General features: G+C 43.4%; 1 protein-coding gene across 4 annotated transcripts in view; it reads right to left on the bottom strand.

The window, feature by feature from the left end:
• The window catches only part of lrrc69 (leucine rich repeat containing 69), a 104,132-nt gene that overhangs the window by 25,434 nt on the left and 51,859 nt on the right, over positions 1-26,839 (bottom strand). For 2 of the 4 annotated variants that reach the window (XR_010974966.1, XM_068030823.1), the window contains exons 5-6: positions 20,767-20,838; positions 13,680-13,781 (exon numbers count right to left, since the gene is read on the bottom strand). Coding sequence is in view for 3 of the 4 variants with exons in the window: in XM_068030823.1 (XP_067886924.1) it covers positions 13,680-13,781; positions 20,767-20,838 (174 nt within the window). In the remaining variant the exon portion in view is untranslated. Of the gene's footprint in view, positions 1-13,679; positions 13,782-15,150; positions 15,857-16,004; positions 16,168-20,766; positions 20,839-26,839 lie in introns of those variants that run through there. The other 2 variants (XM_068030826.1, XM_068030824.1) reach the window with 2 other exon arrangements.

Genomic DNA, 26,839 nt, shown 5'->3' on the forward strand with positions numbered 1-26,839 from the left:
AGAAAATAACATGCATTTCTCTCATTCATTTCCATACATTCATAAATCCTAAAGCTTATTAAAATCACCTGTCTTCTCTTAGTGCCAGTGCTGCTTTAATTGCCCCCCTTTTTTGCAGCCCAATAAACATGTGGTTCTTTTTTTTTTGGGAAGTTTCTCTTCAGTTTGCCCATATCCATGGCTGCCCAGGGTCTTTGTTCCTGAGAAGGTAATTTTTTTTTTCAAATTAATTCTTGACAATGCAGCCGGCAGCTGACATCATCAGACTGCGTCAGTCTGCGCACATGCGCAGATGGGCTCCTGCTCTCTGCGCATGTGCTGCATTCCACATTGCCAGGACTGGTTGGCACATGCGCAGATGATGTCATCGCGTAACACGGCGAGAGAGCGGGGGTGGTGGAAGCGGGGAGAGAGCACGGGTGGGGGAAGTGGGGAGAGAGCGGGGGTGGGGGAAGCGGGGAGAGAGTGGGGGTGGAGGAAGCGGAGCAAAGGTGGGGGGAGCGAGGAGAGAGCGGGGGTGGTAGAAGCAGGGAGAGCGCAGCCTAAGACCTTGGTGGTGGTGGTGGGGGCGCTCTCCTCCCTCCCCCCCGCTCTCTCCTTCCCCAGCCCGCTCACTCACTCCCTCCCCGGCCCGCTCGCTCGCTCACTCCCTCCCTGGCACGCTCGGTCGCTCACTCCCGCCCTGGCCCACTTGCTCACTCCCTCCCCGACCCGCTCCCTCCCTCCCTGGCCCGCTCCCTCCCTCCCTCCCCCCCGCTCTCTCCTTCCCCGGCCCGCTCACTCACTCCCTCCCCGGCCCGCTCGCTCGCTCACTCCCTCCCTGGCACGCTCGGTCGCTCACTCCCGCCCCGGCCCACTCGCTCACTCCCTCCCCGACCCGCTCGCTCCCTCCCTGGCCCGCTCTCTCCGGCCATTGTGTGCTGCCATCTGTTTACGTTGCCTTTGTGTGATTATTTGAGCAGCGCCATCTTTAGTCCTGGCAGCTGCCGGAACGTCGTAGACTGTGATGTTTAAGTGGCACAGGCTGCATTTGCACATGTGCCAGTGCAGAGTCACCTAGTGATTGTGTTGTCAGCAAACGTAGCCTTTTTTTTAAAGAAGTCAGTAGTGGGTGGGTCTATCCTGAACTCTCCTTCAGTGCTTTGATAAGTCATGCAAAGGCTTTTGACTTCAGGGGATGGGTGGTTCCCTTTTTTTCTGACTATGGGGGAGGATTCTTTGCTAATCTCCCCTTTTTTCTCAGGACATTCCTGCCTGCATGTATTTGTGCAGACTCTACTGCACTCCCCTGTGACACTTCGACTAGGTGAGGCATAACTCTCACGGTTTTTCTGACCCCTAGAGGTCTCTCTTTGTCTCTGCAGGTTCCTGCAAATGCTCTTAGTAACTCTGGTGGGGTGCTTCTAGTGTCTGCATTAACATAGGAGGATTTGAGGTCTATCTTCACATTTTCTGGGGTTGGCTGACCGGACAGTAGGGGTTTTCATCTGGAATTTCTCCTGGACTTACTTTAACCTGCCCTCTTGATCAATTTTTCCCTTTCCCTGTCAAACCTTTTCTAGCCTTGAGCCTGCCTGTCCCTTTTTGTTCTCGGCGGGGATCCCTTACAGTTCACTAGCCCTCTGCTGGAGGGTCGTCCTAACACTGGTACAGGACTTAAGGGTGCAGGTTTCACTGTAGGTTGGGGTTTCAACCTGGCACCTGTGAAAACTCCTGCAGTAGTGGAGTTTTAGCCAGTCAAACTCTTGTCTTGTGTGGGCTCTGGTCTTTCATATACCGGCATGTACAGTCACTCTAGTCTTGTGGGCCCTTCTTAATATTTCTCCTCAGTAGCTTTGTGGCATCACTAGACTGGTTTCCACTCCTTGTCCTCAGGTCTGTGAGGAGAACTCCATTTCCTCATCAGTACCTCATTCTTTAAATAGTAGCAATCAGGGACTCCCTCTGCTTCATTTTCAGACTGGGCAGCCTGTGCTAACTCTCGCAATACTGGGTCGGCTCGCTGACCTTCAGCTAGGGTAAATCCATTTAATTCATTCCCTGGGTCTCCTAACTTTCCAAAGAAAGTCTCGGACAGGCAGACCTCATGGTCATCTGCCTGCAGTGCCAGTTCAGTCTCCTCTGGGGAGTTGGTTTGATCATGGCCTGATCCACTACACATTCAGGGAAACTGCAGGGACCCGTCTCCCGCCACTGCCCTGTCTCTCTGACCTCCTGCGGTCTTTCTTTCACTCCTGGGCGGACTACCATCTTCACCCCCACCAGATCATTACCTAGGAGCAGATCAACTAGGGACAATCTCTATGGTCACCGGTCCCGAAACTAGGTCGCACTCCAGGTACAGACATACACTGCCCTCCAATACTATTCACCACCATTTTGGTGCTCACTGCACTTTCTGGGGGAAAGGTCAGGCCTTTTCCCAGTAAAAGGGATCTAGTGGCCCCTGTGTCCCTGAGAATCACTATGGGCTTGCTGGTCCCACTGGAGGAGTATGGGGTTACTTTCCCTTCGGACACAAAACCTTGTTAACCTTCAGGAATCCTATTAAAGTTTACTCTCTGCTTTCCATCAGGTTCTCTTCTTCACTGAGCGGGTGTGCCCTGATTAACCCTACCGCTTTTCCCTTTAGTTTCCAGCAGTCAGCTTTTAAATACCCTGCTTTATTACAATGGAAGCACACAGGTCTTCAGGTCTCACTCTGCTCACAGCACCTTCCTTTTTGGCTAGCGGAGGGCCCCCTGTGTCTCCTGCTTTCCTTTCTCTCTCAGGACTGCTTGTGCTGTTATCACCGTCCCACCCTTTGTCCTTTTCGGATTTGTGGGGTTAATAAGGAAAGATTCTCCCCTGGGAAACTGACTTAAAAATTAAAGCAAACCTATCAGCTAGAACAGCCGCTTGCTGGGCTCTCTGGACCCGCTGTTCCTGCACATGGGTCTTTATGGAGAGTGGGAGAGTTTTTAAATTCCTCTAACAGAACTACTTTCCTGAGATTCTCATAGCTGAGCTGTACTTTAAGAGCCCTCAGCCAGCTGCTTACTTCTTTCAAACTCCAGATAAGTTTGTGTGCTTCTTGAGGATTCTGAACTTTTGGCAATAGGCTTTGGGTACTAATTCATATGCCCCAAGGATAGCATTTTTGATCAGTTCATAATTTGATGAACTCTCATCTGGCAACTGAGAATAAACCTCATGGGCTTTTCTAGTTAGCTTGCTTTGTAGTAAAAGAGACCAAGACTCAGCTGGCCATTTTAGTTGCCTTGCCAGTTTCTCAAAGGACAGAAAAAACTCCTACTCACCTTCCTCGTTGAATTTTGGAATTAGTTGAGCTAGTTTTAACAATTTTGTAAACAACCCTGAATTATGCTCCTTCATATTGGCCATGCTTTCATATTCTTTCTCTCTCTCTCGCTCTCTCTCTCTCTCGTTCCTTCTCCTGTCTTTGTTTTTCTTCACATTCCATCTGGACAGCTCTCTCTTTCCCTTTCCTCAAATTTAAGTTTCCTCTGTTCCAATTGTATCTTTGCTAGCAATACCCTGTCAGAGTCTGCTTCTAACCCTGTTTCTGCTTCTTCAGATTCAAGGGAAAAATGGTGCCCACTAGCCTTAGGAGTTCAGACTTCCTAGCCTTGCCACGTACAGTGATCCCACACTGCTCAGCCATTTTCCTCAACTCCTCCATAGACAGTGCTTTTAACTTATCCATGTTACTTCACCCTGGCTTGGAGAGCTGCTAGCTTCAGTTGCAGAGATGTTAGTATTCAAGTACACACAACCACAAGAAAACCTATATTGAAAACTGCTCTTTTTTTGATTGGGAACAATTTGGCTTCCCACTTCCAATTTCTTCCGTTTGTCTGTGGGTGAATTCCGGATGCTAGCACCCAAATTTCGGTTGTGGCCTGGTAAGAAAGAGCTCTAGGGTTCCCTTTCAGCCTTCACCTGGTCTTACTCTAACAGGGTATAATTTTAAACACACCATGTTTTTAGCTCCCCCTTGGTGAATCCTTGTTCACTGCTTTCCAATTATAAGGCGAATAAACAGCACAAACAGGCTTTCTTAGGTTTAGAGAAGAAAAGTGAAATTTTATTAAACTTAAACTCTAATTCAGTTAACTCCTACGGATACACGGCATACGCACGCTAGCATGCATACGCAATACACACATGCAAATAGAGATAGAAAAGAGCAGAAGAAAAATTAAGTGGAAAGGTTTGAGGCAATCTCTGAAGAGGGTTTTTGTTACTGTGCTTCAAGGTCATTGTAGACTGTAGGAAGATCTTGCTTTTCGTTGGGGCCAATATTCTGCTTAAACCTGTTCCTTGTAGGAGAATTTTATCTCTTGGGGTTCGTATGTCTTCAATGGGTTTTGCAGTTCCGTGAGAAAGAGATGGGAGCAGACAGGAGAAGCTGTGGTGAGCCAGCCAGGAGAGGTCTTTTCAATCCAGGAGCAAACAGCTTTCTGCAGACTCTCAGTTCAAACTGCTGAATTCAGAAACCCCCCAGGTTGCCAAGCAGGTTAGTCATGTGACAAACTGGTCTGACCACATATTGGCTCTGTGTATTGGATGGAATGGAATGCGCTTCCCCGCCTTCGATGTCTGTTAGTATGTAAATGTGTTTTTTCCAGCCAAGGTCTGGAAGTCCTTGTAACAGGCCTTCTCTTCTTCTCAGCAACAATATGAAATTTAATATCCATGTGGGAAAATTAATATGCCTCATTCTTGGCAGGTGGGGCCTGCATGACAACAAATGCAACAGGCTGGTCCCAGGGAGCTCGAATGCCCACATGAATACAGTCAATCACCCCTTTCACTCTAGGGAAGTCAGCGATGGTGCTGAAGGCCACAGATCTTGCTGCTTGGCTGTCCTCATCCACAGGTAAGTAGCTGAAATCATTGGCACGTCAAAAAAGGGCATTGGTCACCACTTTGATGCACTTGTGGGTCGCAGCCTGCAAGATGCCACATATGTCACCCATTGATCCCTGGAAGGTTCCACGAGCAAAAAAACTGAGTGCAGCAGTCACCTTGAGGGTAACTGGCACGGGATTCCCTCGGAGGCCGAGCGGCTGCAGATTATACTGCAGGGACCTACAAACATCTGTGACCATTTCACGTGACATCCTTAGGCATCTCTGGCATTGCCTCTCTGACATTTGTAGGTAATTTGTCCTTATCCCGAGGATACGTTGACATGCCAGTGCCCACCTTCGATAAGGCCATTCCTGGCTGTTACAATTCGGAGCATCCTCATCTTCCTGTTCTGCCTGTTGCTGGCACTCAGGCATCATGAGATGAGGGAAAAGAGCCCTTCTTCATCTCTCGCTATGCTCTTCTCCCGTGGTACTAGACAAATTGGGTGTATGAGACCCATGTTGTTGCAGTTTTTCTGAGCAATATATAAGCAGAGTGTGGCAATTCAGGCCTCTGTTGCCAGTGAGGCAATCAGCAGCTCCCTTATATATGCCTTCAAATTGCAGCCAGGTAGAAGACACACCCACTAATGTTTGCCTCCTCCCACTCTCCTTCCTCTCCTTGAGTGTCCACGTGGTTTCCACTGTCGTTGGAAAAAATAGTGCGCGTGAAATTCAGGCGAAGTCTCTCCACCTTCCAACCTCCTCCTACAACTTTCCAGCTTGAACCCACTACCCTGACCCACCCAATGTTACCGTTAGCCTTCCCTCCGTAACCTTTGAAACTCCTCCCATTATCGTGCACAGTGAATCATCAATTTATTCATGCATTCCCTCCCCCGTTCCTACTCCCATTACTATCGACATGCCAACTCTTGCCCTTGAACCCCCTCACATTAAACTGATCATTGTTGCCGAGTCCCGTTCTGCTCCATCTGAAGTTGTCGATTTCCAACCATTAGTCTTGACCTTCCCCCCTACAGAATCGATTTGTCCTCATTGACTGTGACTGTTCCCTCTGCTAACCAGTACCCTCAATTTTCCCCACAGCTCTCCGATACTGACAGCACTCATCCCTCCCTTTAGGGCCTTGCAAAATATCTTCACACTGTAATGCTATAATCCAACCACCACCCCTGATAACATGCAGCTTCGGCATCAACAGCAAGTATTCACCACCCTGGACATTCCACCCTCCCCTGCTGCTCCATGCACCCGATCAGCCCCACCATTCCCTCCCTTGCTCCTCCATGCACCCGATCAGCCCCACCCTTCTCTCCCTGACTACCCTGCCCTACTCCTCCATGCACCCGATCACCCCACCCTTCCCTCCCCAAGTACTCTGCCCTGCTCCTCCATGTAGCCCCTCCCCATGACTTTGCCGCCATCCCCGGAGAAGATTCACCCTTGCTAGTGCCCAGTCTGGAGGCAAACATCCATTCCAATGCTGGCGTGAAGGAAAACATCCATTGCAATGCTGGCCTGGAGGCAAACATCCATTACAATACTGGCGTTAGTTTAGCGGATGAGTTAAAGAGAAAAGAGCACAGACCTGAGACTCAACTGCATAAATCTGACTGCTGCACGCCACGGTGAAACAATCATGAACTGGGTGGCATGGGAATATCGCTCACCATTCACTTAATCTGGCAGGTAGGATTAAGTTTTAACTATGCGTAGGGTAATGAGTATTCATATTATTTAAATGAATGCAAAGCTGCAATCCCCCACCTTGCTAGAGGAACTCCAGAACATCGCTAACCCGCCGCTGACTTTATTTCTCTAACATTTCCCGCTATCGGGAAAACGAAAAATCACCTCCCATCTAATTTTATCACCCCGCACGCCACCAAATCTTCCGCATTGGAAAGCATAAAATTCCCTCCTCAGAGGCTGCAAAATGCAAAGACAGGCATTTAAAGACAATGTTAGGTTCCAGTAATCTGTTTGAGACTGATATCAATATTACAGATTATACTGCTGACCTTGCATTGTTGTCTGGTTAGACAATTCGTCCGACATCAAAGGGACAAGTAATATTACAGACTCTTCCATATTCCTTGACAGTAACAGTAACTGTGGTAGGCCTGCCAATGCACCAAGCATCATGGTGTGCATGCTCATCAGCCTTCTCATGGGGTCATAGGCAGGAATTTTATGTTACCCCACTCTCCAGGAGCGGGCTGGGAGGGTGGGGGTGGCAAAAAACTGGGTGGGATGATGGGGGGATGTCATGCCTATCAGTGGGGGGTGGGGGGAGGTGTCAAGAGGCCTGCCCACCCTTCGGCCAATTAATGGCCACTTAAGGGCCTTGCCCCACCGCCACTGGTATTTTACCAGCAGTGGATGGGTACTTCATCACCTGAGGAGCCTGCCGAGTTAAACCTGGAAGCCTCCTCGTAGGCTGATGATGGGGGCGGGATGCCCTCCTGATCGAGCACCTTGTGCCCCACGGAGGTCCCCCGCTGCAGCACCTGCTGCCCCTGCTGGTAGACACTCCCCACCCTCACGATTGACCCCCTCCCCTCACCATGGCCTGGCTGATTGGCTCCAGCAAGCCCAGAACCCACTTACCTTATTCTCCAGCCGCCATTGCTGCCTGGGTCTAGGGACTGCTGCAATCCTGGCAGTGGCCGACGCTCCCATGGCGCTGCTAGGAGTGAAGAGTTGCCAGCCCTCTGATTGGTGGGCGGCTCTTGAAGGCAGGATATCCTGCCTCCAAGGGACAGAATTCATGACAGGCAATTAATTGCCTGAGCCACATAAAATAGCTTTCTGGCTTCTCAGGATAGTGGAGGTGAGCTTGCCCCGGCTTTCCAGCCGGTGGGTGGGGCCACTGCATCATTGTTAAAACCTGGCCAAGGAGTCATTACAGCATAGAAGGAGGGTGTTCAGCCATCAAGTCCATGCCAGCTCTCTGTAGAGCCATCCAGTCCCATTCATTCCCCCTATCCCCATAGCCCTGCAAGTTTATTTCCCTCAAGTGCCCATCCAATTTCTTTTTGAAATCATCAATCCTCTCCGCTTCCACTGCCCTTGTAGGCAGTGGGTTCCAGGACATTACCAGTCGCTGCGTAAAAATTTCTTCCTTACATCCTCCCTGCATCTCTTGCCCAAAACCTTAAATCTGTGTCTCCTAGTCCTTGTACCATCAGCTAATGGAAACAGCTTTTCTTTGTCTACCTGATCTAAATCTGTAAGAATCTTGTACAAGTCGATCAAGTCTCCCCTCAATCTCTTTTGCTCCAAGGAACTTCTTCAACCTAACCTTGTAGATGAAATTCCTCAACCCTGGAACCATTCACAGACCTGAAAGCTAACTCTGCTTCTCTCTCTATAGATGCTGCCTGCCCTGCTAGTTTTCTCTAGCACTCTCTGCTTTACTGCCAGATTGACAGCAGCCCCACTCTTCAACCGTGAGGTATTTCTTTGACAGCTGTCAGGAAGCAGGTGCTGGGGCACTCAAAATGGGGTTCCAGCACCTGCTACACAGCTGTCAAATGGTTCCTCACTGCACCGGACGTCCCACCTCTCCCCACGTAATATGGGGGGTGGGGATCTCGTCACAGTGATGCTAATGAGCCCCTGCGATATTGACAGCTGCTGAATGCGGGCATGCCACTGAGTTCAAAGGGCGATGACGCGGAATGCATTGCCCTAATAAAATTCAGGCCATTGTTTATCATTTGGTTATAAAGAGAAAATGTAAGGCGTCTACATTCATTGATTACATTTAAATTAGTTGTTTGAGGAATTTAACACCACTGCATATTGATTTCTGTAGCTGCAAACATCTGTAATTTTATTTCTAGCATTAAATTTGCATGTCTTTCCTGATTTTATTCATACTATCATGGTCCTGTAGTTTTTTTTCGGAATATGCGGTTTGCCTTTAAGGCTTTAAGAATCAGCAAGCCTCAGGAGCTATAGGAAGGTGCATTTTCGTTGCCTTAGAAACAGCCATTTGGAGACTGCAATTCAAAAGGTGCATTCCCGTTACCATAGATAGTCACTGGGAGTGAGAATGAAGTATTTGTTACAATTCAGTTTTGAACTGGCTTTTAGTTGAAGACAGTTTGTTCTAACACAGACACAGAAGACACATGGACACAGACAGCTGTGGTGTTTAGCACACCTGAAAAAAAGCTCTCAACCATATAAACTGAAGGAATAGGATTTTAGCCTGTTTAATTATTATCTCTCAAAATTATGAAAAAAAAGGCAAGCCAAAACGGAGATCTCTGGTAATTTAAACTGAAGGAATGGAAGTTAGACTGTGACAATCTTTTATCCCTCAAAAACTCTAAAGTCAGATTGATTCTGTTGAAAGTGTTTGCAAGTCGTTAATTGTTGAAATTCACTGGAGAAGGAAAGCAACATTCTGTGAGGACTTCAAGCAACATTCCGTGTGGACTTTGCAAGGACTCTTTTTTTCTATTTTAAATGTTTATATCTTCATAGTGTTTAAGAATTGAGTTCTTCTAATTAAAGAATTAATTTGTTGATTTAAAGACATCTGGTTTGGTTAGCCTCATTCGGGGAGTTAATGGATGGTACAATTTGGCTGGGTCTTTCTTTAATTTGGAAAGTTTTAAATGATATGTTAGGCAATCTGTGGAGCAATGGGATTCAATTAACAGTGCATTTTTCCCACCACAATCAGAATCATATATTTTGATTGGGGGTTTGACAGGAGCGGTCGGTTGTAACAATACATAAGAAACCAGATGAGTATTCAAAACATGTGACTAAGTTCAGCATTTACCAATGTTAATCATGAAAGCACTTTACAACAGATTATATTGGAAACACATAGGTCAGTTAGCATCTGTAAAGAGAAAGGACATGCTATGTTGTTACCATCCTCCGCCATTTCCGCCACCTCCAGCGTGATGCCACCACCAAACACATCTTCCCCTCCCCTCCCTTGTCAGCATTCCGAAGGGATTGTTCTCTTTGCGTCACACTGGTCCACTCCTCCATTACCCCCAACATCTCATCCCATTCCCACGGCACCTTCTCATGCAATCGCAGGAGGTGCAATGCCTGCCCTTTTCCCTCTTCTCTCCTCACAATCCAAGGCCCAAACACTCCTTGCAGGTGAAGCAGCAATTTACTTGTACTTCTTCAATTTACTATACTGTATTTGCTGCTCACAATGCAGTCTCCTTTACATTGGGGAGATCAAACGCAGATTGTGTGACCGCTTTGCGGAATACCTCCGCTCAGGCCCCAAGCTTCCGGTTGCTTGCCAACATTTCTGTCTTTGGCCTGCTCTAGAGTTCCAGTGAACATCAACGCAAGCTCCAGGAACAGCACCTGATCTTTCGATTAGACACTCTACAGCCTTGCGGACTGGACATTAAGTTCAATAACTTCAGCGCATGACTGGCCTTTTTTTATATTTTATTTTTTAACCATGTGCTTGTTTTTCATGTAGTCAGAACTGCTCATTATTCTGCTATTAACACTCTCTCTGGACTAATGCTTTGTCTTTCACCGCAAGCATTAACATACTCTTTGCCTTTGTCCCACGACAGCTTTGTTATTTAATCTCTCCTGCTCTCTGCCCTACCAAACATCTTTCCCTTTGTTCTCTCCCCCATCCCCTCCCCTTCACGTGCTTAAAACCTAATTCTTTTCTACCCTTTGCCAGTTCTGATGAAAGGTCACAAACCTGAAACGTTAACTTTGCTTCTCTCTCCACAGATGCTGCCAGACCTGCTGAGTACTTCCAGCACTTTTTGTTTTTATTTCAGGTTATGATGTTTCAGGTTTATAACCCTTCATCATACCAAGAACATAACCTGTCTGTTCTGTTTGCAGTTGCTGACATGCAGTGTGTTTTTAACATTTTATTTTTATTCAGATTTTCAGAATTTGCATTTTTTCTTTATTGAAACATTTTATACTTCACCTTTGCTGCTAGCTAGTATTTTTATTAATTTTAAAGGGAAATTTTTTTTAGGCATGCAAAACTTTGCATGTACTAATTCATTAAATATATTCTGTAAGCTAGGCTGAAACTCTAATGTAGTACTGTGTCAGTATTGCATTGTTGCAGGTGCCATGTTTGAGATGAGATGTTCAACATAGGCCTCATCTATCTGTGTGGTAAGTCAAGCAGCCATTAAGGGCTGAATTTTATAAGCTCCTTGACGTTGGGGTTCTTGGCATGGGGAAGGGTGGCCTGGAAAATACTTCCAGGAAAGGCCCGCCATGGGCCACGATGCCGGGGAGGCTCCAGCGCATTTTATCTGCGGCGGCGAGGCCACAGGGCGGCCTCCCCCCGCCACTCAGCAGCGAGGCCATAGGGTGGCCTCCCCACCGTTCGGCGGCGGAGCCTTCGTTGAAATATGTAAATAAATTTAAATACATGCAAAAGCACTTACCTTGTCCCGATGGCCATCCCACGCCGATATTCCAGCTGGTGGCCAGAACTCCCGTGCCTTCAGATCTCCAACACTGGTGGGGAGGAGAAGGAATGAATTTTTCAGGGTGAGGGTGAGCAGCAAAAATGAGTCGATTGGTTGTGGGGAAGGGGTCAAAGGTGTCATGCTAGGCCCCCACCTGCCAAGAATGAGGCACATTAATTTTGTCATGAACATTCATTTTAAACTATTACTGGAGTGACGAAAGGGCGTTAAACAGATCAGTTGTGGCTGGAAAAGACATTTTCATATTAACAGACAGTGATTGGAAGGACAAAGGACTATTCTCTGATACATTCAACCCATAATGGACCTCGATCACCAGGTATTGTGTGTAAGAGCAACATTCCAGAGACTGCTAAGGTGATACAATCCAAGACGTGTTCAGAACAGTTAGGCACATGACTAATCTGCTTGGCAACCTGGCTTTTTCTGAACTGTACAGTTTGAACTGAGATTGTCTGTTTGCTCCTGGACTAAGATCTCTCCTGTCTGTTCCCATCTCTTTCTCACAAGCCTCTGAATCTAATAAAGACAAATGAACCCCAAGAGAGAAAATTCTCCTACAGCGAACAAGGTTTAAGAAGAATACTGGGCCCCAACGAAAAGCAAGATCTACCTACAATCAAGGACTCTACAGTGAGCTCGAACAAGCGTAACAAAAACTCTTCAGATACTGCCTCAAACTTTTCCACTTTATTTTTTCGTCTGCTCTTTTCTGTCTCTATTTGCATGTGTGTATCGCGTATGCATGCTAGTGTGGGCACGTCGTATATCCGCAGGCGTCAACCAGATTAGAGTTTAAGTTAAATAAATTTCAACTTTTCTTCTTTATTTATTTAGAGATACAGCACTGAAACAGGCCCTTCGGCCCACCGAGTCTGTGCCGACCAACAACCACCCATTTATACTAACCCTACAGTAATCCCCTATTCCCTACCACCTACCTACACTAGGGGCAATTTACAATGGCCAATTTACCTATCACCTTTAGACCTGGTTTCTTTGCCTTATAATTGGGAAAGCGGTGAACAAGGATTCACCAAGAGGGAGCTAAAAATACAGTGTGTTTAAAATTAAACCCTGTTACGGTAAGACCAGGTGAAGGCTGAAAGGAACGAAATGTCGTGGCGGCTCAGCGGCGCCATGAGATCAGTGACGAGCTTTCAAAATCCAGCCCTAAATAGTGCCATGGCACTATACGAAGAAAACGGAGCACTCCCCAAATTGTGGCTTACCAATTTTCCCTGCAGCAACACTGCCAAAAACAGACTGTTTATTACTGTAAATATTGTGCAAAAATGGCTTAGATAGCTGATCATTGCATTTCAAAGTAATTCATTGTATCTAAAATGCTTCAAAACAGTAGAGATATTTAATAATGTGTTCTATAAATGTAAGATTTTCTTTTCTTTCTATAATGACTATGCACTTTTATAGTACATAGTCTAGAATATATAGGATAACAAACAGGCTTCAGAAAATAGAATATATTGAGGGGCATAATATAATGTTATAAAATTCAAAGGTGAATTTCAAACAGTTGATTAATGTCATTACAACTCATGACATGTTGGGGGTCATTTTCAATTTCATCACCTAGGTGGTAATCTGGCAGAACATATTAATTTTTTATTTCAATAGGATGACTATCAAGCTGATTCTCCAGTGGTTGGGCGATCCATTTCACCAGGTTACTGCCCACACACTAAAGTTGAATATTATCCCCATTATATCCTTATAATTTTTTGTTATTTTGCAATGTACATGCAAATAATTAAGGCAAAAAGGCATAGGTTAAACTAGCAAATGCCAAAATTAGGGCTGATATCAGGAAATCCTTCTTCACACAAGAACAATCAACATATGGAATGGAGTTCCAGGTAGGACAGATAAGTCAAAAACTCTAAAGCAGTGATTGGCACTTGTCAGGATATTTAGTTTGTGATTTTGTGAACTGGATTTTCTAAGGCACAAGTTAGCTATATTGTTTATAAACATTTTTTTTCTTTGACTACTGATCAATATCATGACAGGCTTCTGTGACTCAATCATGATTTGAACTGAAGTGCTATTGTACATTATTTGAGGTTTTATGTCACCTTTATCATATGAATCACATACTCTCAGTATATCAATATATTAATATCAAGAAATGTTCCAACTATGAAGCAGCTCATGCACAAATAAACAGCAAATCAGATTCATTTTTTTTGATCCTCAGTGAAGAGGGGTTTGACTCATTACAGTATTACCTTCCATAATGAATACACGGACTTCCCCCCTTTGCCGTGGTGTGTCAGAAATATCTCTAGTAATCTCTACCAATTACCTGCAGAGTTAAAACTTCATTTTGTTGCGTGGACAAAATAAGATTTTCTTCCAACAATGGATTCTGCTCATAGTAGAATTCTTCCAGTTTAAGCTCCAGTAACTTTACAATTAAAAGTACAAAATAAAAATTATTGACTTTGGTAAGTGTATGGTAATTACTTTGCTGTATTTATAATATTGTAAAAGTCTTGGACCTGTGTACATTTCTTGTTTGTCTCACATATTTTGTTACATGCTTTTGTCTGAATACTTTGGCAAAATATGTCAAAGAAACAGCAACAAATCAGGACTGAAGAAGTCAGCAAGGTATAAATCAAAAGCAAGATAACTGAACCATTTTAATTATTCAAAATACCAAAATATTTTTCAGCCATCAGGTTTTTCTCAGTAACTGATTTTTTTTTAATGTCCAAAATCAAAATGGAGGACTACCACTGAAGTGGAGGAATGCTACAAGGGTCACATTAGCACACAAATTAAAAGTGAACAAGGCATTACACTGCTGAAGGGAAGATTCAGGTGCCTGCACAGGTCCAGATGCTCCCAATGTTATTTCATGAATTGCCATAACCTATAGCGTTCTCCACAATTTTGCTCTTCAGAAACTCCTGTAAAGTGAGATTTTCAAGGAGGAGACAGACTTAGAAGCTGAACTTCCTGAGACTGATGAACTCAGACATGAGGAGGACACAGCGAGATCCTAAACAGTTGCATTTGGGGAGACAGCCGTGAGACAAACTCATCAGAGAAACTTGGAGCAATATTGGATCATATTATAGCTATCCAACATCTGTAAGAATCAGGATGGTCCACATAATTTAAATATGCTACTCTTCCAAATACTTCGTTCTTTATTCAAAGAAAAGTCTCATGAAGGGTCTCAAATCAGATCTAGTATAACTTTACGTTTTCAACGATGAAAAAAATCATATTTTTGACCACAAAAACTGTACGTTTTCTGAAATGTTGTCACGGAAGTTAATTATAATCACCACTGGGCACTCCTGTTGTGATTTATCAAAAATTTCCTCATTCCTATTCCAACGCTTCCTCTAAGTTTCAGCTGAGGACCTATGGTCTGAAATGTGGACAAGCTGCTCTATATGACTATGATCCTTATGATCCTCTTGGCCTTCCTCTCCTCTGCCAAGTTCTGGGCTAGATCCGCAACAGACAACAATAGGATGGGAATAGAAGGATGCGGTCCCCGGAAGTGCAGAAGGTTTTAGTTTAGGCAGGCATCAAGATCAGTGCAGGTTTGGAGGGCCGAATGGCCTGTTCCTGTGCTTTACTGTTCTTTGTTCAGACTGCTTCTCTGACTTTGTAATTTCTACAGCCTTGGCCTGTTGACTTCCTTCTACCTGTGAAGACACCTGAAGGAATGAGTCGAGAATTCTCTGGTTCTGCGGTTCTGAGGGAAAGAAGCATCTCTAAAACTGGATCTTGCTCTCCCATTCACCATGAGATCAACATATTGGTTTTCTCAGGTTTGCAGGAAAATGATTTTATGGGATTACTAACATCTCTAATCCCTGGGAGACAGTACACCGAATATCCTGTAAACCTTCTGAAGTAATGTACTGGATATCTTGGAATCCAGTAGATAGTGCTCTCTCCATTCTGTCACCCAAAGCATGAGTGTCACAAGTCAAGGCCTGTACAGTGGAGCACACTGTTTTTTGCAACTTAAGCAGAGATTCCTGCAACTGCCACTCATTCCATGCTTCTCTACATTTTTGGGAATCCCTCTCTGATGTTGCTGGGAAAAAAGATATTAGACTCTGCCACCAGCCCTGCCGCTTGCTGCATATTTTCAGAGAGATTTTGCAATCTCTTCATGGTCTGATGTTCTGCTAGCATCTTTTGTTTCATGCAGTACCCTTGAGATCGTAATCTGATAACTTTTCAGCAAAGGACTGAAGTTTCCATTCAGGAACATCATTCTCCAATTACACTGCTTCTTCTTCTGGTTTCCTTGTGTGCTGTGCAGCACTCAGTGCCCACATTTCATCTAAAATATCTATATCCTCAACAGCGACTCTATCTGGGCTGGTGAGTGCAAGTAAAAGAGTACATGATGGTGTGAGTGACTTTGTTCTGACTGTGCCTACTGTTGAGGGCTCTACCATAGGGTCAGTGTCTCTCTCTCTGCTTCTTCATTCTTGCTTCCACCTCCTGTGGAGAGAAAAAGATGGAGAAGTGCAATGAATTTACCGCTGTCCACTTTTCCCTGACTAGTCTGATCATGTAAGGACCTCCATAGAATATGAATGGCAGAAAACTGAAACCTTTTTTAATCATTGAATATGTGATCTGTACAAACCAACTGTGGGTGCAGGATCCCTCATGTCTCCTTCCCCTACTGCCTCAGCTGATTGTGATTCCAATATCACAACTTCCTCCTCCTGCTGCTGCATTAATGGATGAATGTCTGCCATTCTTCTTCCTGTAACCTGTTGTTCCCATGAATGATATGTAATTTTGCCCTGCATGAGAACAGAATACTTGTCACTTGCAAGTACAGACTGGTTTATTATAGAAACATAGAAAATAAGAGCAGGAGTAGGCCATTCGGCCCTTCGAGGCTGCTCCGCCATTCATTATGATCATGGCTGATCATCCAACTCAGTAACCTGTTCCCACTTTCGCCCCATACCCTTTGATCCCTTTAGACCCAAGAGCTATATCTAACACCTTCTTGAAAACAGACAATGTTTTGGCCTCAACTGCTTTCTGTGGTAGCGAATTCCATAGGCTCACCACTCTCTGGGTGAAGAAATTTCCCCTCATCTCAGTCCTGAAAGGTTTACCCCGTATCCTTAGACTATGACCCCTGGTTCTGGACTCCCCCACCATCGGGAACATCCTTCCTGCATCTACCCTGTCCAATCCTGTTAGAATTTTATAGGTTTCTATGAGAACCCCCCTCACTCTTTTGAACTCCAGCGAATATAAGCCCAATCGACTCAATCTCTCCTCATACGTCAGACCCGCCATCCCAGGAATCAGTCTGGTAAACCTTCGCTGCACTCCCTCTATAGCAAGAACATCCTTCCTCAGATAAAGGGACCAAAACTGCACACAATATTCCAGGTGTGGTCTCACCAAGGCCCTGTATAATTGCAGCAAGACATCCCTGCTCCTGTACTCGAATCCTCTCGCTATGAAGGCCAACATACCATTTGCCTTTTTTACCGCCTGTTGCACCTGCATGCTTACCTTCAGCGACTGGTGTACGAGAACACCCAAGTCTTGCTGCATATTCCCCTCTCTCAGTTTATAGCCTTTCAGATAATAGTCTGCCTTCCTGTTTTTGCTACCAAAGTGTATAACCTCACATTTATCCACATTATACTGCATCTGCCATGCATTAGCCCACTCACTCAACTTGTCCAAATCACCCTGAAACCTCTTTGCATCCTCCTCCCAACTCATTCTCCCACCCAGTTTTGTGTCATCTGCAAATTTGGAAATATGACATTTGGTTCCCTCATCTAAATCATTAATATATATTGTGAATAGCTGGGGTCCTACCCTGCGGTACCCCACTAGTCACTGCCTGTCATTCGGAAAAAGACCCATTTATCCCTACCCTTTGTTTCCTGTCTGCCAACCAATTTTCTATCCATCGCAATACACTACCCCCAATCCCATGCGCTTTAATTTTACACGCTAATCTCTTATGTGGGATTTTGTCGAAAGCCTTCTGAAAGTCTAAATAAACCACATCCACTGGCTTCCCCTCATCAACTCTACTAGTTACATCCTCTAAGAACTCTAGTAGATTTGTCAAGCAAGATTTCCCTTTGGTAAATCCATGCTGACTCTGCCCGATACTACCACTGTTCTCCAAGTGCTCTGCTATAAAATCTTTGATAATGGACTCTAGAATTTTCCCCACTACTGACGTCAGGCTGACTGGTCTATAATTCCCTGCTTTCTCTATACCCCACTTTTTAAATAATGGGGTTACATTAGCTACCCTCCAATCTGTAGGAACTATTCCAGAGTCTATAGAATCTTGGAAGATGACCACCAATGTATCCACTATTTCTAAGGCCACTTCCTTAAGTACTCTGGGATGCATACCATCAGGCCCCGGCAATTTATCGGCCTTCAATCCCATCAATTTCCTCAACACCATTTCTCTACTAATACTGATTTCCTTCAGTTCCTCTCTCTCACTAAGCCCTGTGTTCCCCAACATTTCTGGTATGATATGTGTGTCCTCCTTTGTGAAGACAGAACCAAAGTATGCATTTAGTTGGTCAGTCATTTCTTTGTTCCCCAAAGTAAATTCCCCTGTTTCTGACTGTAAGGGACCTACTTTGTCCACCAATCTTTTTCTTTTCACATACCTATAGAAACTTTTACAGTCTGTTTTTATGTTCCCCGCAAGCTTGCTCTCGCACTCTATTTTCCCCTTCTTAATCAATCCCTTGGTCCTCTTTTGCTGAATTCTAAACTGCTCCCAATCCTCAAGTCTGTTGTTTTTTATGGCAAATTTATATGCCTCTTCCTTGGATCTAATGCTATCTCGAATTTCCCTTGTAAGCCATGGTTTGGCTACCGTTCCCGTTTTACTTTTGCACCAGACAGGGATAAACAATTGTTGCAGTTCATCCATGCGCTCTTTAAATGTTTGCCATTGCCTGTCCACCGTCATCCCTTTAAGTCATGTTTCCCAATCTGTCTTAGCCAACTCGCGCCTCATACCTTTGTAGTTTCCTTTACGAAGATTCAGGACCCTAGTCTCAGAATCAACTACGTCACTCTCCATCTTGATGAAGAATTCTATCATATTATGGTCGCTTGTCCCCAAGGGTTCACGCAGATTGTCAATTATTCCTCTCTCATTACACAATACCCAGTCGAGGATGGCCCGTTCTCTAGTTAGTTCCTCAACGTATTGGTCCAGAAAACCATCCCGTTTACACTCCATGAATTCCTCCTCTACGGTATTGTGACTAATTTGATTTGCCCAATCTATATGCAGCTTAAACTCACCCATAATTACAGATGCTCCTTTATTGCATGCGTTTCTAATTTACTGTTTAATGCCATTCCCAACATCACCACTACAGTTTGGGGGTCTATATACAAACCCCACTAACGTTTTTTGCCCCTTAGTGTTTCTCAGCTCTACCCATACATATTCCACATCGTCAGAGCTAATATCTTTCCTCACTATTGCGTTAATTTCCTCTTTAACCAGCAATGCAACTCCACCGCCTTTTGCTTTTGTCTGTCCTTCCTAAATACTGAATACCCCTGGATGTTCATTTCCCATCCCTGGTCACCTTGCAGCCATGTCTCTGTAATCCCGACTATATCATACTCGTTTACATCTATTTGTGCGATTAATTCATCCACTTTATTGCGAATGCTCCGCGCATTAAGGCACAAAGCCTTGAGGCTTGTCTTTCTGACATTACTTGTCCCCTTCCCACTATTTTTCACAGTGGCCCTGTTTGATTCTGGCTCTTGATTTCTCTGCCTATCACTTTTCTTATTCCCCTTACTGTCTTTTGTTCTTGTCTTTGATCCCCCCCTCCTCTGACTCCTTGCAAAGGTTCCCACCCCTCTGACATTTTAGTTTAAACCCTCCCCAACCACTCTAGCAAATACTCCCCCTACGACATCATATGCAACTATTACTTCTCTTATGAAATTCCCAGAGGGAAAAGTATTTTTGAAAGGGTATATATGATTTGTGGATTTTTCAGTGATATCATTTAGTTACATAGAAATCTGTGTAATTCTATGTAATTATATCACTGGAGAATTTCAATTTAATTGCTCCTTGTGAACAAGTCTATGCAGATCATTTAGTTCACAGGGTTATAATCTTAAGTTTACTACTTCACATTTAGGGTTATATCAGTTTATAGTCTGAAAATGTTAAAATATATATGAATGGCAGCTTGCTGCCATCATACTTAGCTTCGCTGATCTTGTGAGATCATTCTACTTGTTCCTGCACTGGAAGGGTGTCCGAGTTGAAGACTTTGCTCTCACTGCCTTCACACCACTTTCAACATGATCCTGCCTGCTTTGTTGACAGGTCGCTCTCATCCACACTCAGTACTACATTTTTCCTGTGCCTACATACAGTCAGCAGAATATTTATATTACTCTTGGAAAAGACTGCTTCTCTCTCTTTATTGTTCTTGTTGAAGCCATTTCTGCATGCTAGCTCTGCTTTATTTTCTACAGCTGCACCCTCACAATGACTTCCTCTGCATATGCCCAGATATATCATATCAATTGGTCGTAGAACTCTCACATTTGTCATTCCCAGCAATACTAAATTTAGCTCACCCGATGATTTCTGGCAGAATCAGCACTGGGGCAACTTGATGGGTGCAAGTTGTGCCCCAACACATTTCCAGCAGCAGCTCACAGGACTCATAATTTGAGGGCCTGTGTTTTTAATCAAACTTTGTATTTTTCAGTTCCTGTTTCTATGGACAGATTAGTGATAAATGTAGTAGAAAACAAATCTGGAAAAAGCAACAATTTCACACATATAAAATCATCTTTAACACCTGTACTCAGCTGAAATGTCAGTTTTTATGTTATGATAAGTTTCATATGTGCATTGCAAATTACTGCAGAGGCAATTCCACGCTTTCAGTGAGGAATAGCATTTGTAGGAAGTACATCATGGTTGCACAGTCTGTGGTTTTCTGCTTATTAATTTTAAAAGTGAACAAATGCAGCCCCTGCACCCACAATGTACTCGCACCCCACTGGGTGCACAGATTCAGCTCTTGTATCAACCACTAGTATAATACGATAGCATTTTATCCCCGCTATGCTCAAGAGAAGTAACAGCCTGTAGGATTTAAAATCCATTAAGTTCCTAAATTGAGATGTACCAGTTATATCACATCCATTTGTAAAATTGAGTTATTAATTTAGTTCAATCACAAAAGCAAAATGTTTAAAGAAATTAGCAGATAAAGTTAATAGTTGATTTGTCTCAGGGAATAAAGGTTAAAAGTTTAAACACAACAGAAATTGATGAAAGATTTAATGCATCATAGTACTAATACAGATTATGTTCACGGAATAGTACTGACCTTTGTTGGAAAAATATGTAACTGATTTCCAGCCACATCTAATACTTTCAAGTTTCTTAGTATGCACAGTTCCTGGAAAGTAGACACAAGGTAAAATTATTTTATTTGCTCCTCCCACAATACATCACTGTTATTAGATTATTTTCTCTTTATAAAGAATTAACGCCATCTCAACTACAATTACTGACACTCGGTGATCAATTTGATAGGAGGCACAGAATTAAATTTTAATTAAATCTCCAGTTTCAGGGCCGAGATATTTTATTTGTGTCAAAAAATTGTCTATGTACTTAAGTGCAATTTTATTGAGCTGCCTCAGCCCATCTCTTTGTGTATTAATAGAAAAACAGATGGTACTTCATGACAAGTTTTGATTCTAGTCATGCTAGATATGTAACTGATTTCCAGCCACATAAACTAAATCTATTACTCAAGGGTGACACCGAGCTAAAGTAAGTCAGGTACCCAAGGGAAAGAAAAATCAGTGGGTAAGTCAACCTCACATTCATATCAGCTACAATAAAAAAAAGCAAGAAACCTGGAAACATTTTCCATGCTTGCTTGTTTTCTTGCCCAGAAAGTGCAAAAGTAGAAGAAAATTAAAATTGAAATGGAGGATAAAATAATCAGTAGGGAAATAGCACAAAAATAACAACTTGTTTTTTTAATAAAGAGTTTTCCAATGCCATAACGTTAATTATTTTGGATGATGTCACAATGCACAAATCAGTTGTTCTATATACCATATCTCTGTTTTTTTTAAAATGGGAAGTGACGCTTATAACCAGCAGTAACTTGATTTTACTCATGGCTCAGGAAACCACACGTGCTACAACTGTGCCTGTAACAGTTTCCAAGGAGTTGTGTACTAAGCAATTATGAGAACTTACAAAAGTTATTTTGCCAAATTTTCTTGTTCTATGTTTATTAGTTTTAATAAATTAGAAGTGAGTACAGCTTAAAACAAAGGTAAAATACTACTTGATGAGCAGAAAGCAACTGCAGCAATTGTTGTTCTGATACATAAACAGACAGAGCTGCATTTGTGTTAAGCTGGCCTAAAGCTTGAGCCCAGTGATAAAGCCAAGGGACCCTAGATATAGAGCTAATAAATGTGAAATTACAGTTTCCAGAGCTCAGAGGTAGAGAATGAAAGACCCAGGAGATCTCACAGATAGAACTGGAAGTCAGAGGTAGCAGCCAGGAGATTCTGGGGATTGTGCCAGACATAGAAAAACTCAAAAATGGAGCATTACATAGAATTACATATAAAATACAGTACAGAAACAGGCCATTCAGCCCAACTGCTCCATGCCAGTGCTTATGCTCCACACGAGTCTCCTCTCAACTTACTTCATCGACCCTATCTTCATATCCTTCTATTCCTTTCTCCTTTGTGTACTTGTTTATTTTCCCCTTAACTGCATCTATGTTGTTCACCTCAAGTACTCCATGTGGTGGCAAGTTTCACATTCTAACCACTCTCTAGGTAAAGAAGTTTTTCTTGAATTCCTTATTGGATTTATAAGTGACTATTTACGTTTATGACCCATAATTTTGGACTCCTCCACAAGCGGAAACATCTTAACAATGCCTACCCTATCAAACATCTTCATAATTTTAAAGACCTGTATCAGGTCACCCCTCAGCCTTCTCTTTTCTAGAGAAAAGAGCCCAAGCCAATTCAATCTTTCCTGATAATTATAACTTCTCAGTTCTCATATCATCCTTGGAAATCTTTTTTGCACCTTTTCTGGTGCCTTGATATCCTTTTAGTAATATGGATACCAAGTGTAGTTAACCAAGATTCTATACAAGTTTAACATTACTTGCCTGCTTTTCAACTCTATTACTCTAGAAATGAACCACAATGCTTTGTTCACATTTTCTACAGCCTTGTTAACCTGTGAATACAACTTAAGAATAGTAAACCAGAAAGGTTCATAGACAATAAAGAGGGTGAATGCCAGAGTCAAAGGACCAAAGGCCATGGACTAAAACATAGACTTTGATGAGGTTGCAGAGGTAGGGTAGGAAAGGCCAGGAAAGGATTTGTAAACACGGTTGCGAATTTGGAATCCAATGCAATTAGAGACAGGTAGACAATGAAGGCTGCAAATACAGATGTGATAGATGGCCTGGACTTAGTGTGGGACATGATGTGGGTAGATGAGTTTTGGACAAATTGTGTTTGTGTAGGGTGGCAGTCAGGAGGCCAGTGAGGATGTCACTGGAGAAATTAAGACTGAAGGCAATGAAAGCATGGATAGGGGTTTCAGCAGTAATGGGAATGAGGTAAGGGTGCAGGCAGAATATGGTGTTTAAAACTTAGCTCAAATTCAAACAGAATACCAAAGGTGCAATGCAGAGGAAAATGGGTATTAATCCTTTTCTTCCGTCTGTACTTCAATAGTCAAACTTCCTCATATAGTTTTTCTAGTGTCTGCACCTGACTATCTAAAGAGACAGCAGCAATTTAAATTTCAACAACTCCAGAGGGCTTTGCACCCATATTTCATATGTCAGCTTGGCTAACTGATAGCATTTTCACCTGAGTCCAGAAGACCATGGGCGATATTTAATGGGCCCCCTGGAGGCCAGGGTGGGGGGAGGAGTTGGGGCCCCAGTGACAAAGGCCACACTTCTGATATCATCTTCCCGCTCTCATTGTCCACCCACCCCCATCGCTGGGGAACGCCGGACTGGCCCCGGTGACCCCGCCTCACTCGTCTCTGGTCCTGGGAATCCTGTAGTACCAACACCAGTGGCACTGCTGATACTACTGAGCTGCTGGCCCTCTGATTGACTGGCAGCTTTGGGAGGTGGGATCCCTCTCCTTAAAATGATGGGGATCCTGGCACCAGTCACCTAAGTGCTCGGGTTCTATTGAATTGCGTCGAGGGGTTCCGAAAGGCCAAGGTGGGGTTCCCTCGCCGTTTTGGCCCGGTGCCAGGAGCCCTGCCAGCACAACTAAATTCAGCCCCAGGGTTCAAGTTTCACTCGACAATATGGGCACATATTTAGGCTGGGCTTCAGCGAAGTACTGCGGAAGAATGGATTGTCGAAGGTGCCAGCTTTGGAATGAGACATTAAAATCGACCCCTCCTCCCCATTTGCTTGCTTAGGTGGGCATAAAAGATCCTATGACACGAGTTAAAAAACAGCAGCGGAGTTCTCCTGGTCAACAATTACACCTCAACCAACCTCATCTAAAACAGATTATCTGATCATTACTTGCTGTTCATGTAACCTTGCTATGGGCAGCTGGTTGCTGTGTATGCATATATAATGGTGACGGCACTTCAAAAGTAACTCATTGGCTGTAAAGTGTTTTAAGGCATCCTGAGATCATGAAAGATGCTATAAATATAAGTTCTTTCTGCTTAATAATGTGGGTGCAATTCAGGGGCAGACTGCACCCAAAGAAACCTGGCAATTATAATTCCTGAACTGCTGTTTAAGCATTTGCAGGTTGGTGTTAGCTAAATAGATCTTTGATTAAAAAATACCTTCACTACTTCAGAACTTGTGGCAGAATGCTGTTAACATTTTAAACTTAGTGATGGAGCAAATGCTGAGTAACTTAGCAACCCCCTTTTGTAATAAAACTCATTTGGAAGCAGTAAAGGACAAACAACCCCCTGATAACGCTGAACAAATTCTCCTCACCATCTCCACAGCCAAAAATCACTTGGTTCCCCACCACATAGGGCAAGAACCCCACCTACCCAACTATACAAGTGCTGTTTCCAAACTTGAATAAAAAGTAAAGCTGCCAGCCAAACCAACTCTTCCTCCTACTCTCACACTATCACTCTTAGATGTACTTGTTTTATCTATCCCTCCACCTACTGCTAGGCACCACAGTGCTACCCTCTTGCCAGCTCCTTCCAAGGCAGAGTGAAGGGGCACTCACTGCTGCTAACCCCTATGACAGTGAAACTGCACACGCACATTTGAAAGCATATTAAGATAAACAAAGGGATAAAAGACATGTAAATCCTTGCTTCTGGCAAAAATGGATTTCAACATTTTAAAATATAAAACTGCATCTGATCTGTTGAATTATTTCACTTGCATAATTTTGATAGATGAAAGCTAGCCTTTTTCCTATACAAGAGGGAAATAAAAATGCTGGAACAAAAATGCTCAATATACTAGTAAGAGCTGTACATTTTCAATCTTGCTATAAATGATTATACAGCTTTTACCACAAAATCACCAAGATTCTGAAGAAAAGCTACATTCACAAGCAGATAAAAATCATGACACTATTATGCTGCTTTTAAGACCCTAGGAGTGTGGAAACTTCCTCTTCCCTCTGCACTTAGTAGTATACTTCCATATATACTTGTTACGTACCATTAATATTTAAATGAGGCCAGAATGCACACTTTTTACGAGATTCGCTACTTAGTAAAATGTTTACCATTTCGCTGCATTAAATTTCACTTGACACTATATCTGCCCAAATAACTAAAATATTTCCTCTTGAAATTGCTCATAATCTTTTTCACAGTTAACCATGCTCCCTATTTTTGTGTTGTCTACAAATGTTGATATTGCACCCCCTATACCAAGTCCAAATCAGTTATATACATTGAGAAGCACAATAGGAAAAACACTAACTTTTGGATGACCTCACTGTTTATATCCCTCCAGTCTAATAAACATCCACAACTCTCTTTTCTGTCCTTCACTCAACCTTCGATCTATGCTGCCATACTTTACTAACACATGCCTTTCATTTTATCAAGAAATCTCCTATGCTTACCAAACACCATCTGAAAATCCATATACACAATATCCACTGCATTTTCTTATTCAATATATTCTAATTCCTCAAAGACATCTATTAAATTTGTCAGTCACGCATCACCTTTTAAAAATCCATGCTGGCCATTTATTATTTTTATTTACATTGCTCAATCTGAAGAAAAAAAATCACAAGCATGTGTTGCTGTTTCAGTTTGTAAAGTGAGCAGAATGAACAAACTAGGAGCAGATCCAATTAAGGCATAGCTTGGGCTATGCCAGTGGTGTTTGTGCAGCTCCACAATTGTACACTGAAATACACAGCAGACCAAATAATTTGTGAATCACAGTATCCCATAATTGGAGCTCCAGATAGGTTAGTTTCTTCCTCCTCCTTAATCAGGTAATTTTACTGTTGCAGCCTGTGATTAGATTTCCAACTGCCAAAGCTCCAATTACCCAGTTATGGTACCAAATACATGAAAAAAAATTCATTCAATTTAACTCTTGTTTGCCACTATAAACATAGCAGTAGAGTAAACATCAAGGCTACTGATTTACAGCGATTGAATAAGTCAAATTCAATTTCTATTAAACAGTATTCTGGAATTTTTCCTGGTGCTTTGGGGATTAAATTTTGTCCATTTCTCTATGAAAACTGTAAATGTATTTTATTCACATTTCTTTAGATTAAATTATCATTTTTAAAGCTGAAAATACATAGCAAGATAGGGGAAATTTAATTTCCCATTGGGGAGCAGGCTGGGAAGCAGGGCGGGGTGGTGGGAGGGAAACGGGTGCCGTTGAATCGGAAGGGAAGGCGGGGGGGGGGGAGCAGAGTGCCCATCGCCTTCCCGATTCCCCTCAATTAAGTCAGCGGCCAGAAAGGTCGAGGACAGCCTTCCCACCCAGAGGCAAATTGAGGCCCTTAAGTGGCCAATTAAGGGCCACAAGGCAGGATCCCCATCCTTAAAGGAACAGGGACCCTGGGCCAAGCAGTTAACAGTCTAAGCGCTGTAAAATGCAGCCGGGAGTCCTCCAAACGGCCATGGCGGGGTTCCCCTCGCCTCTCTGGCCTCACATTGGGCCCCGCACTGTGTGCATAAAATCCAGCCCATAGTGTGCAAAATTCACCCACTGGAGGTAGATATCTGTGCCCTGAGATTTCAGAGCTACCACTAACCTCATACCCTAACTTTGGTAGAAGACATAAATGGACATTTCTCTAGGCCAGTTTCCTGCTGGATTTATGGAAGGTGACTAATCACAGAATTTCAGGCCTTGATATTTAACAGCATGGGGAGGAGAAATAAAGTTT

This window comes from Heterodontus francisci, chromosome 5, assembly GCF_036365525.1.
Source record: "Heterodontus francisci isolate sHetFra1 chromosome 5, sHetFra1.hap1, whole genome shotgun sequence".
NCBI classification, from domain to species: Eukaryota; Metazoa; Chordata; class Chondrichthyes; order Heterodontiformes; family Heterodontidae; genus Heterodontus; species Heterodontus francisci.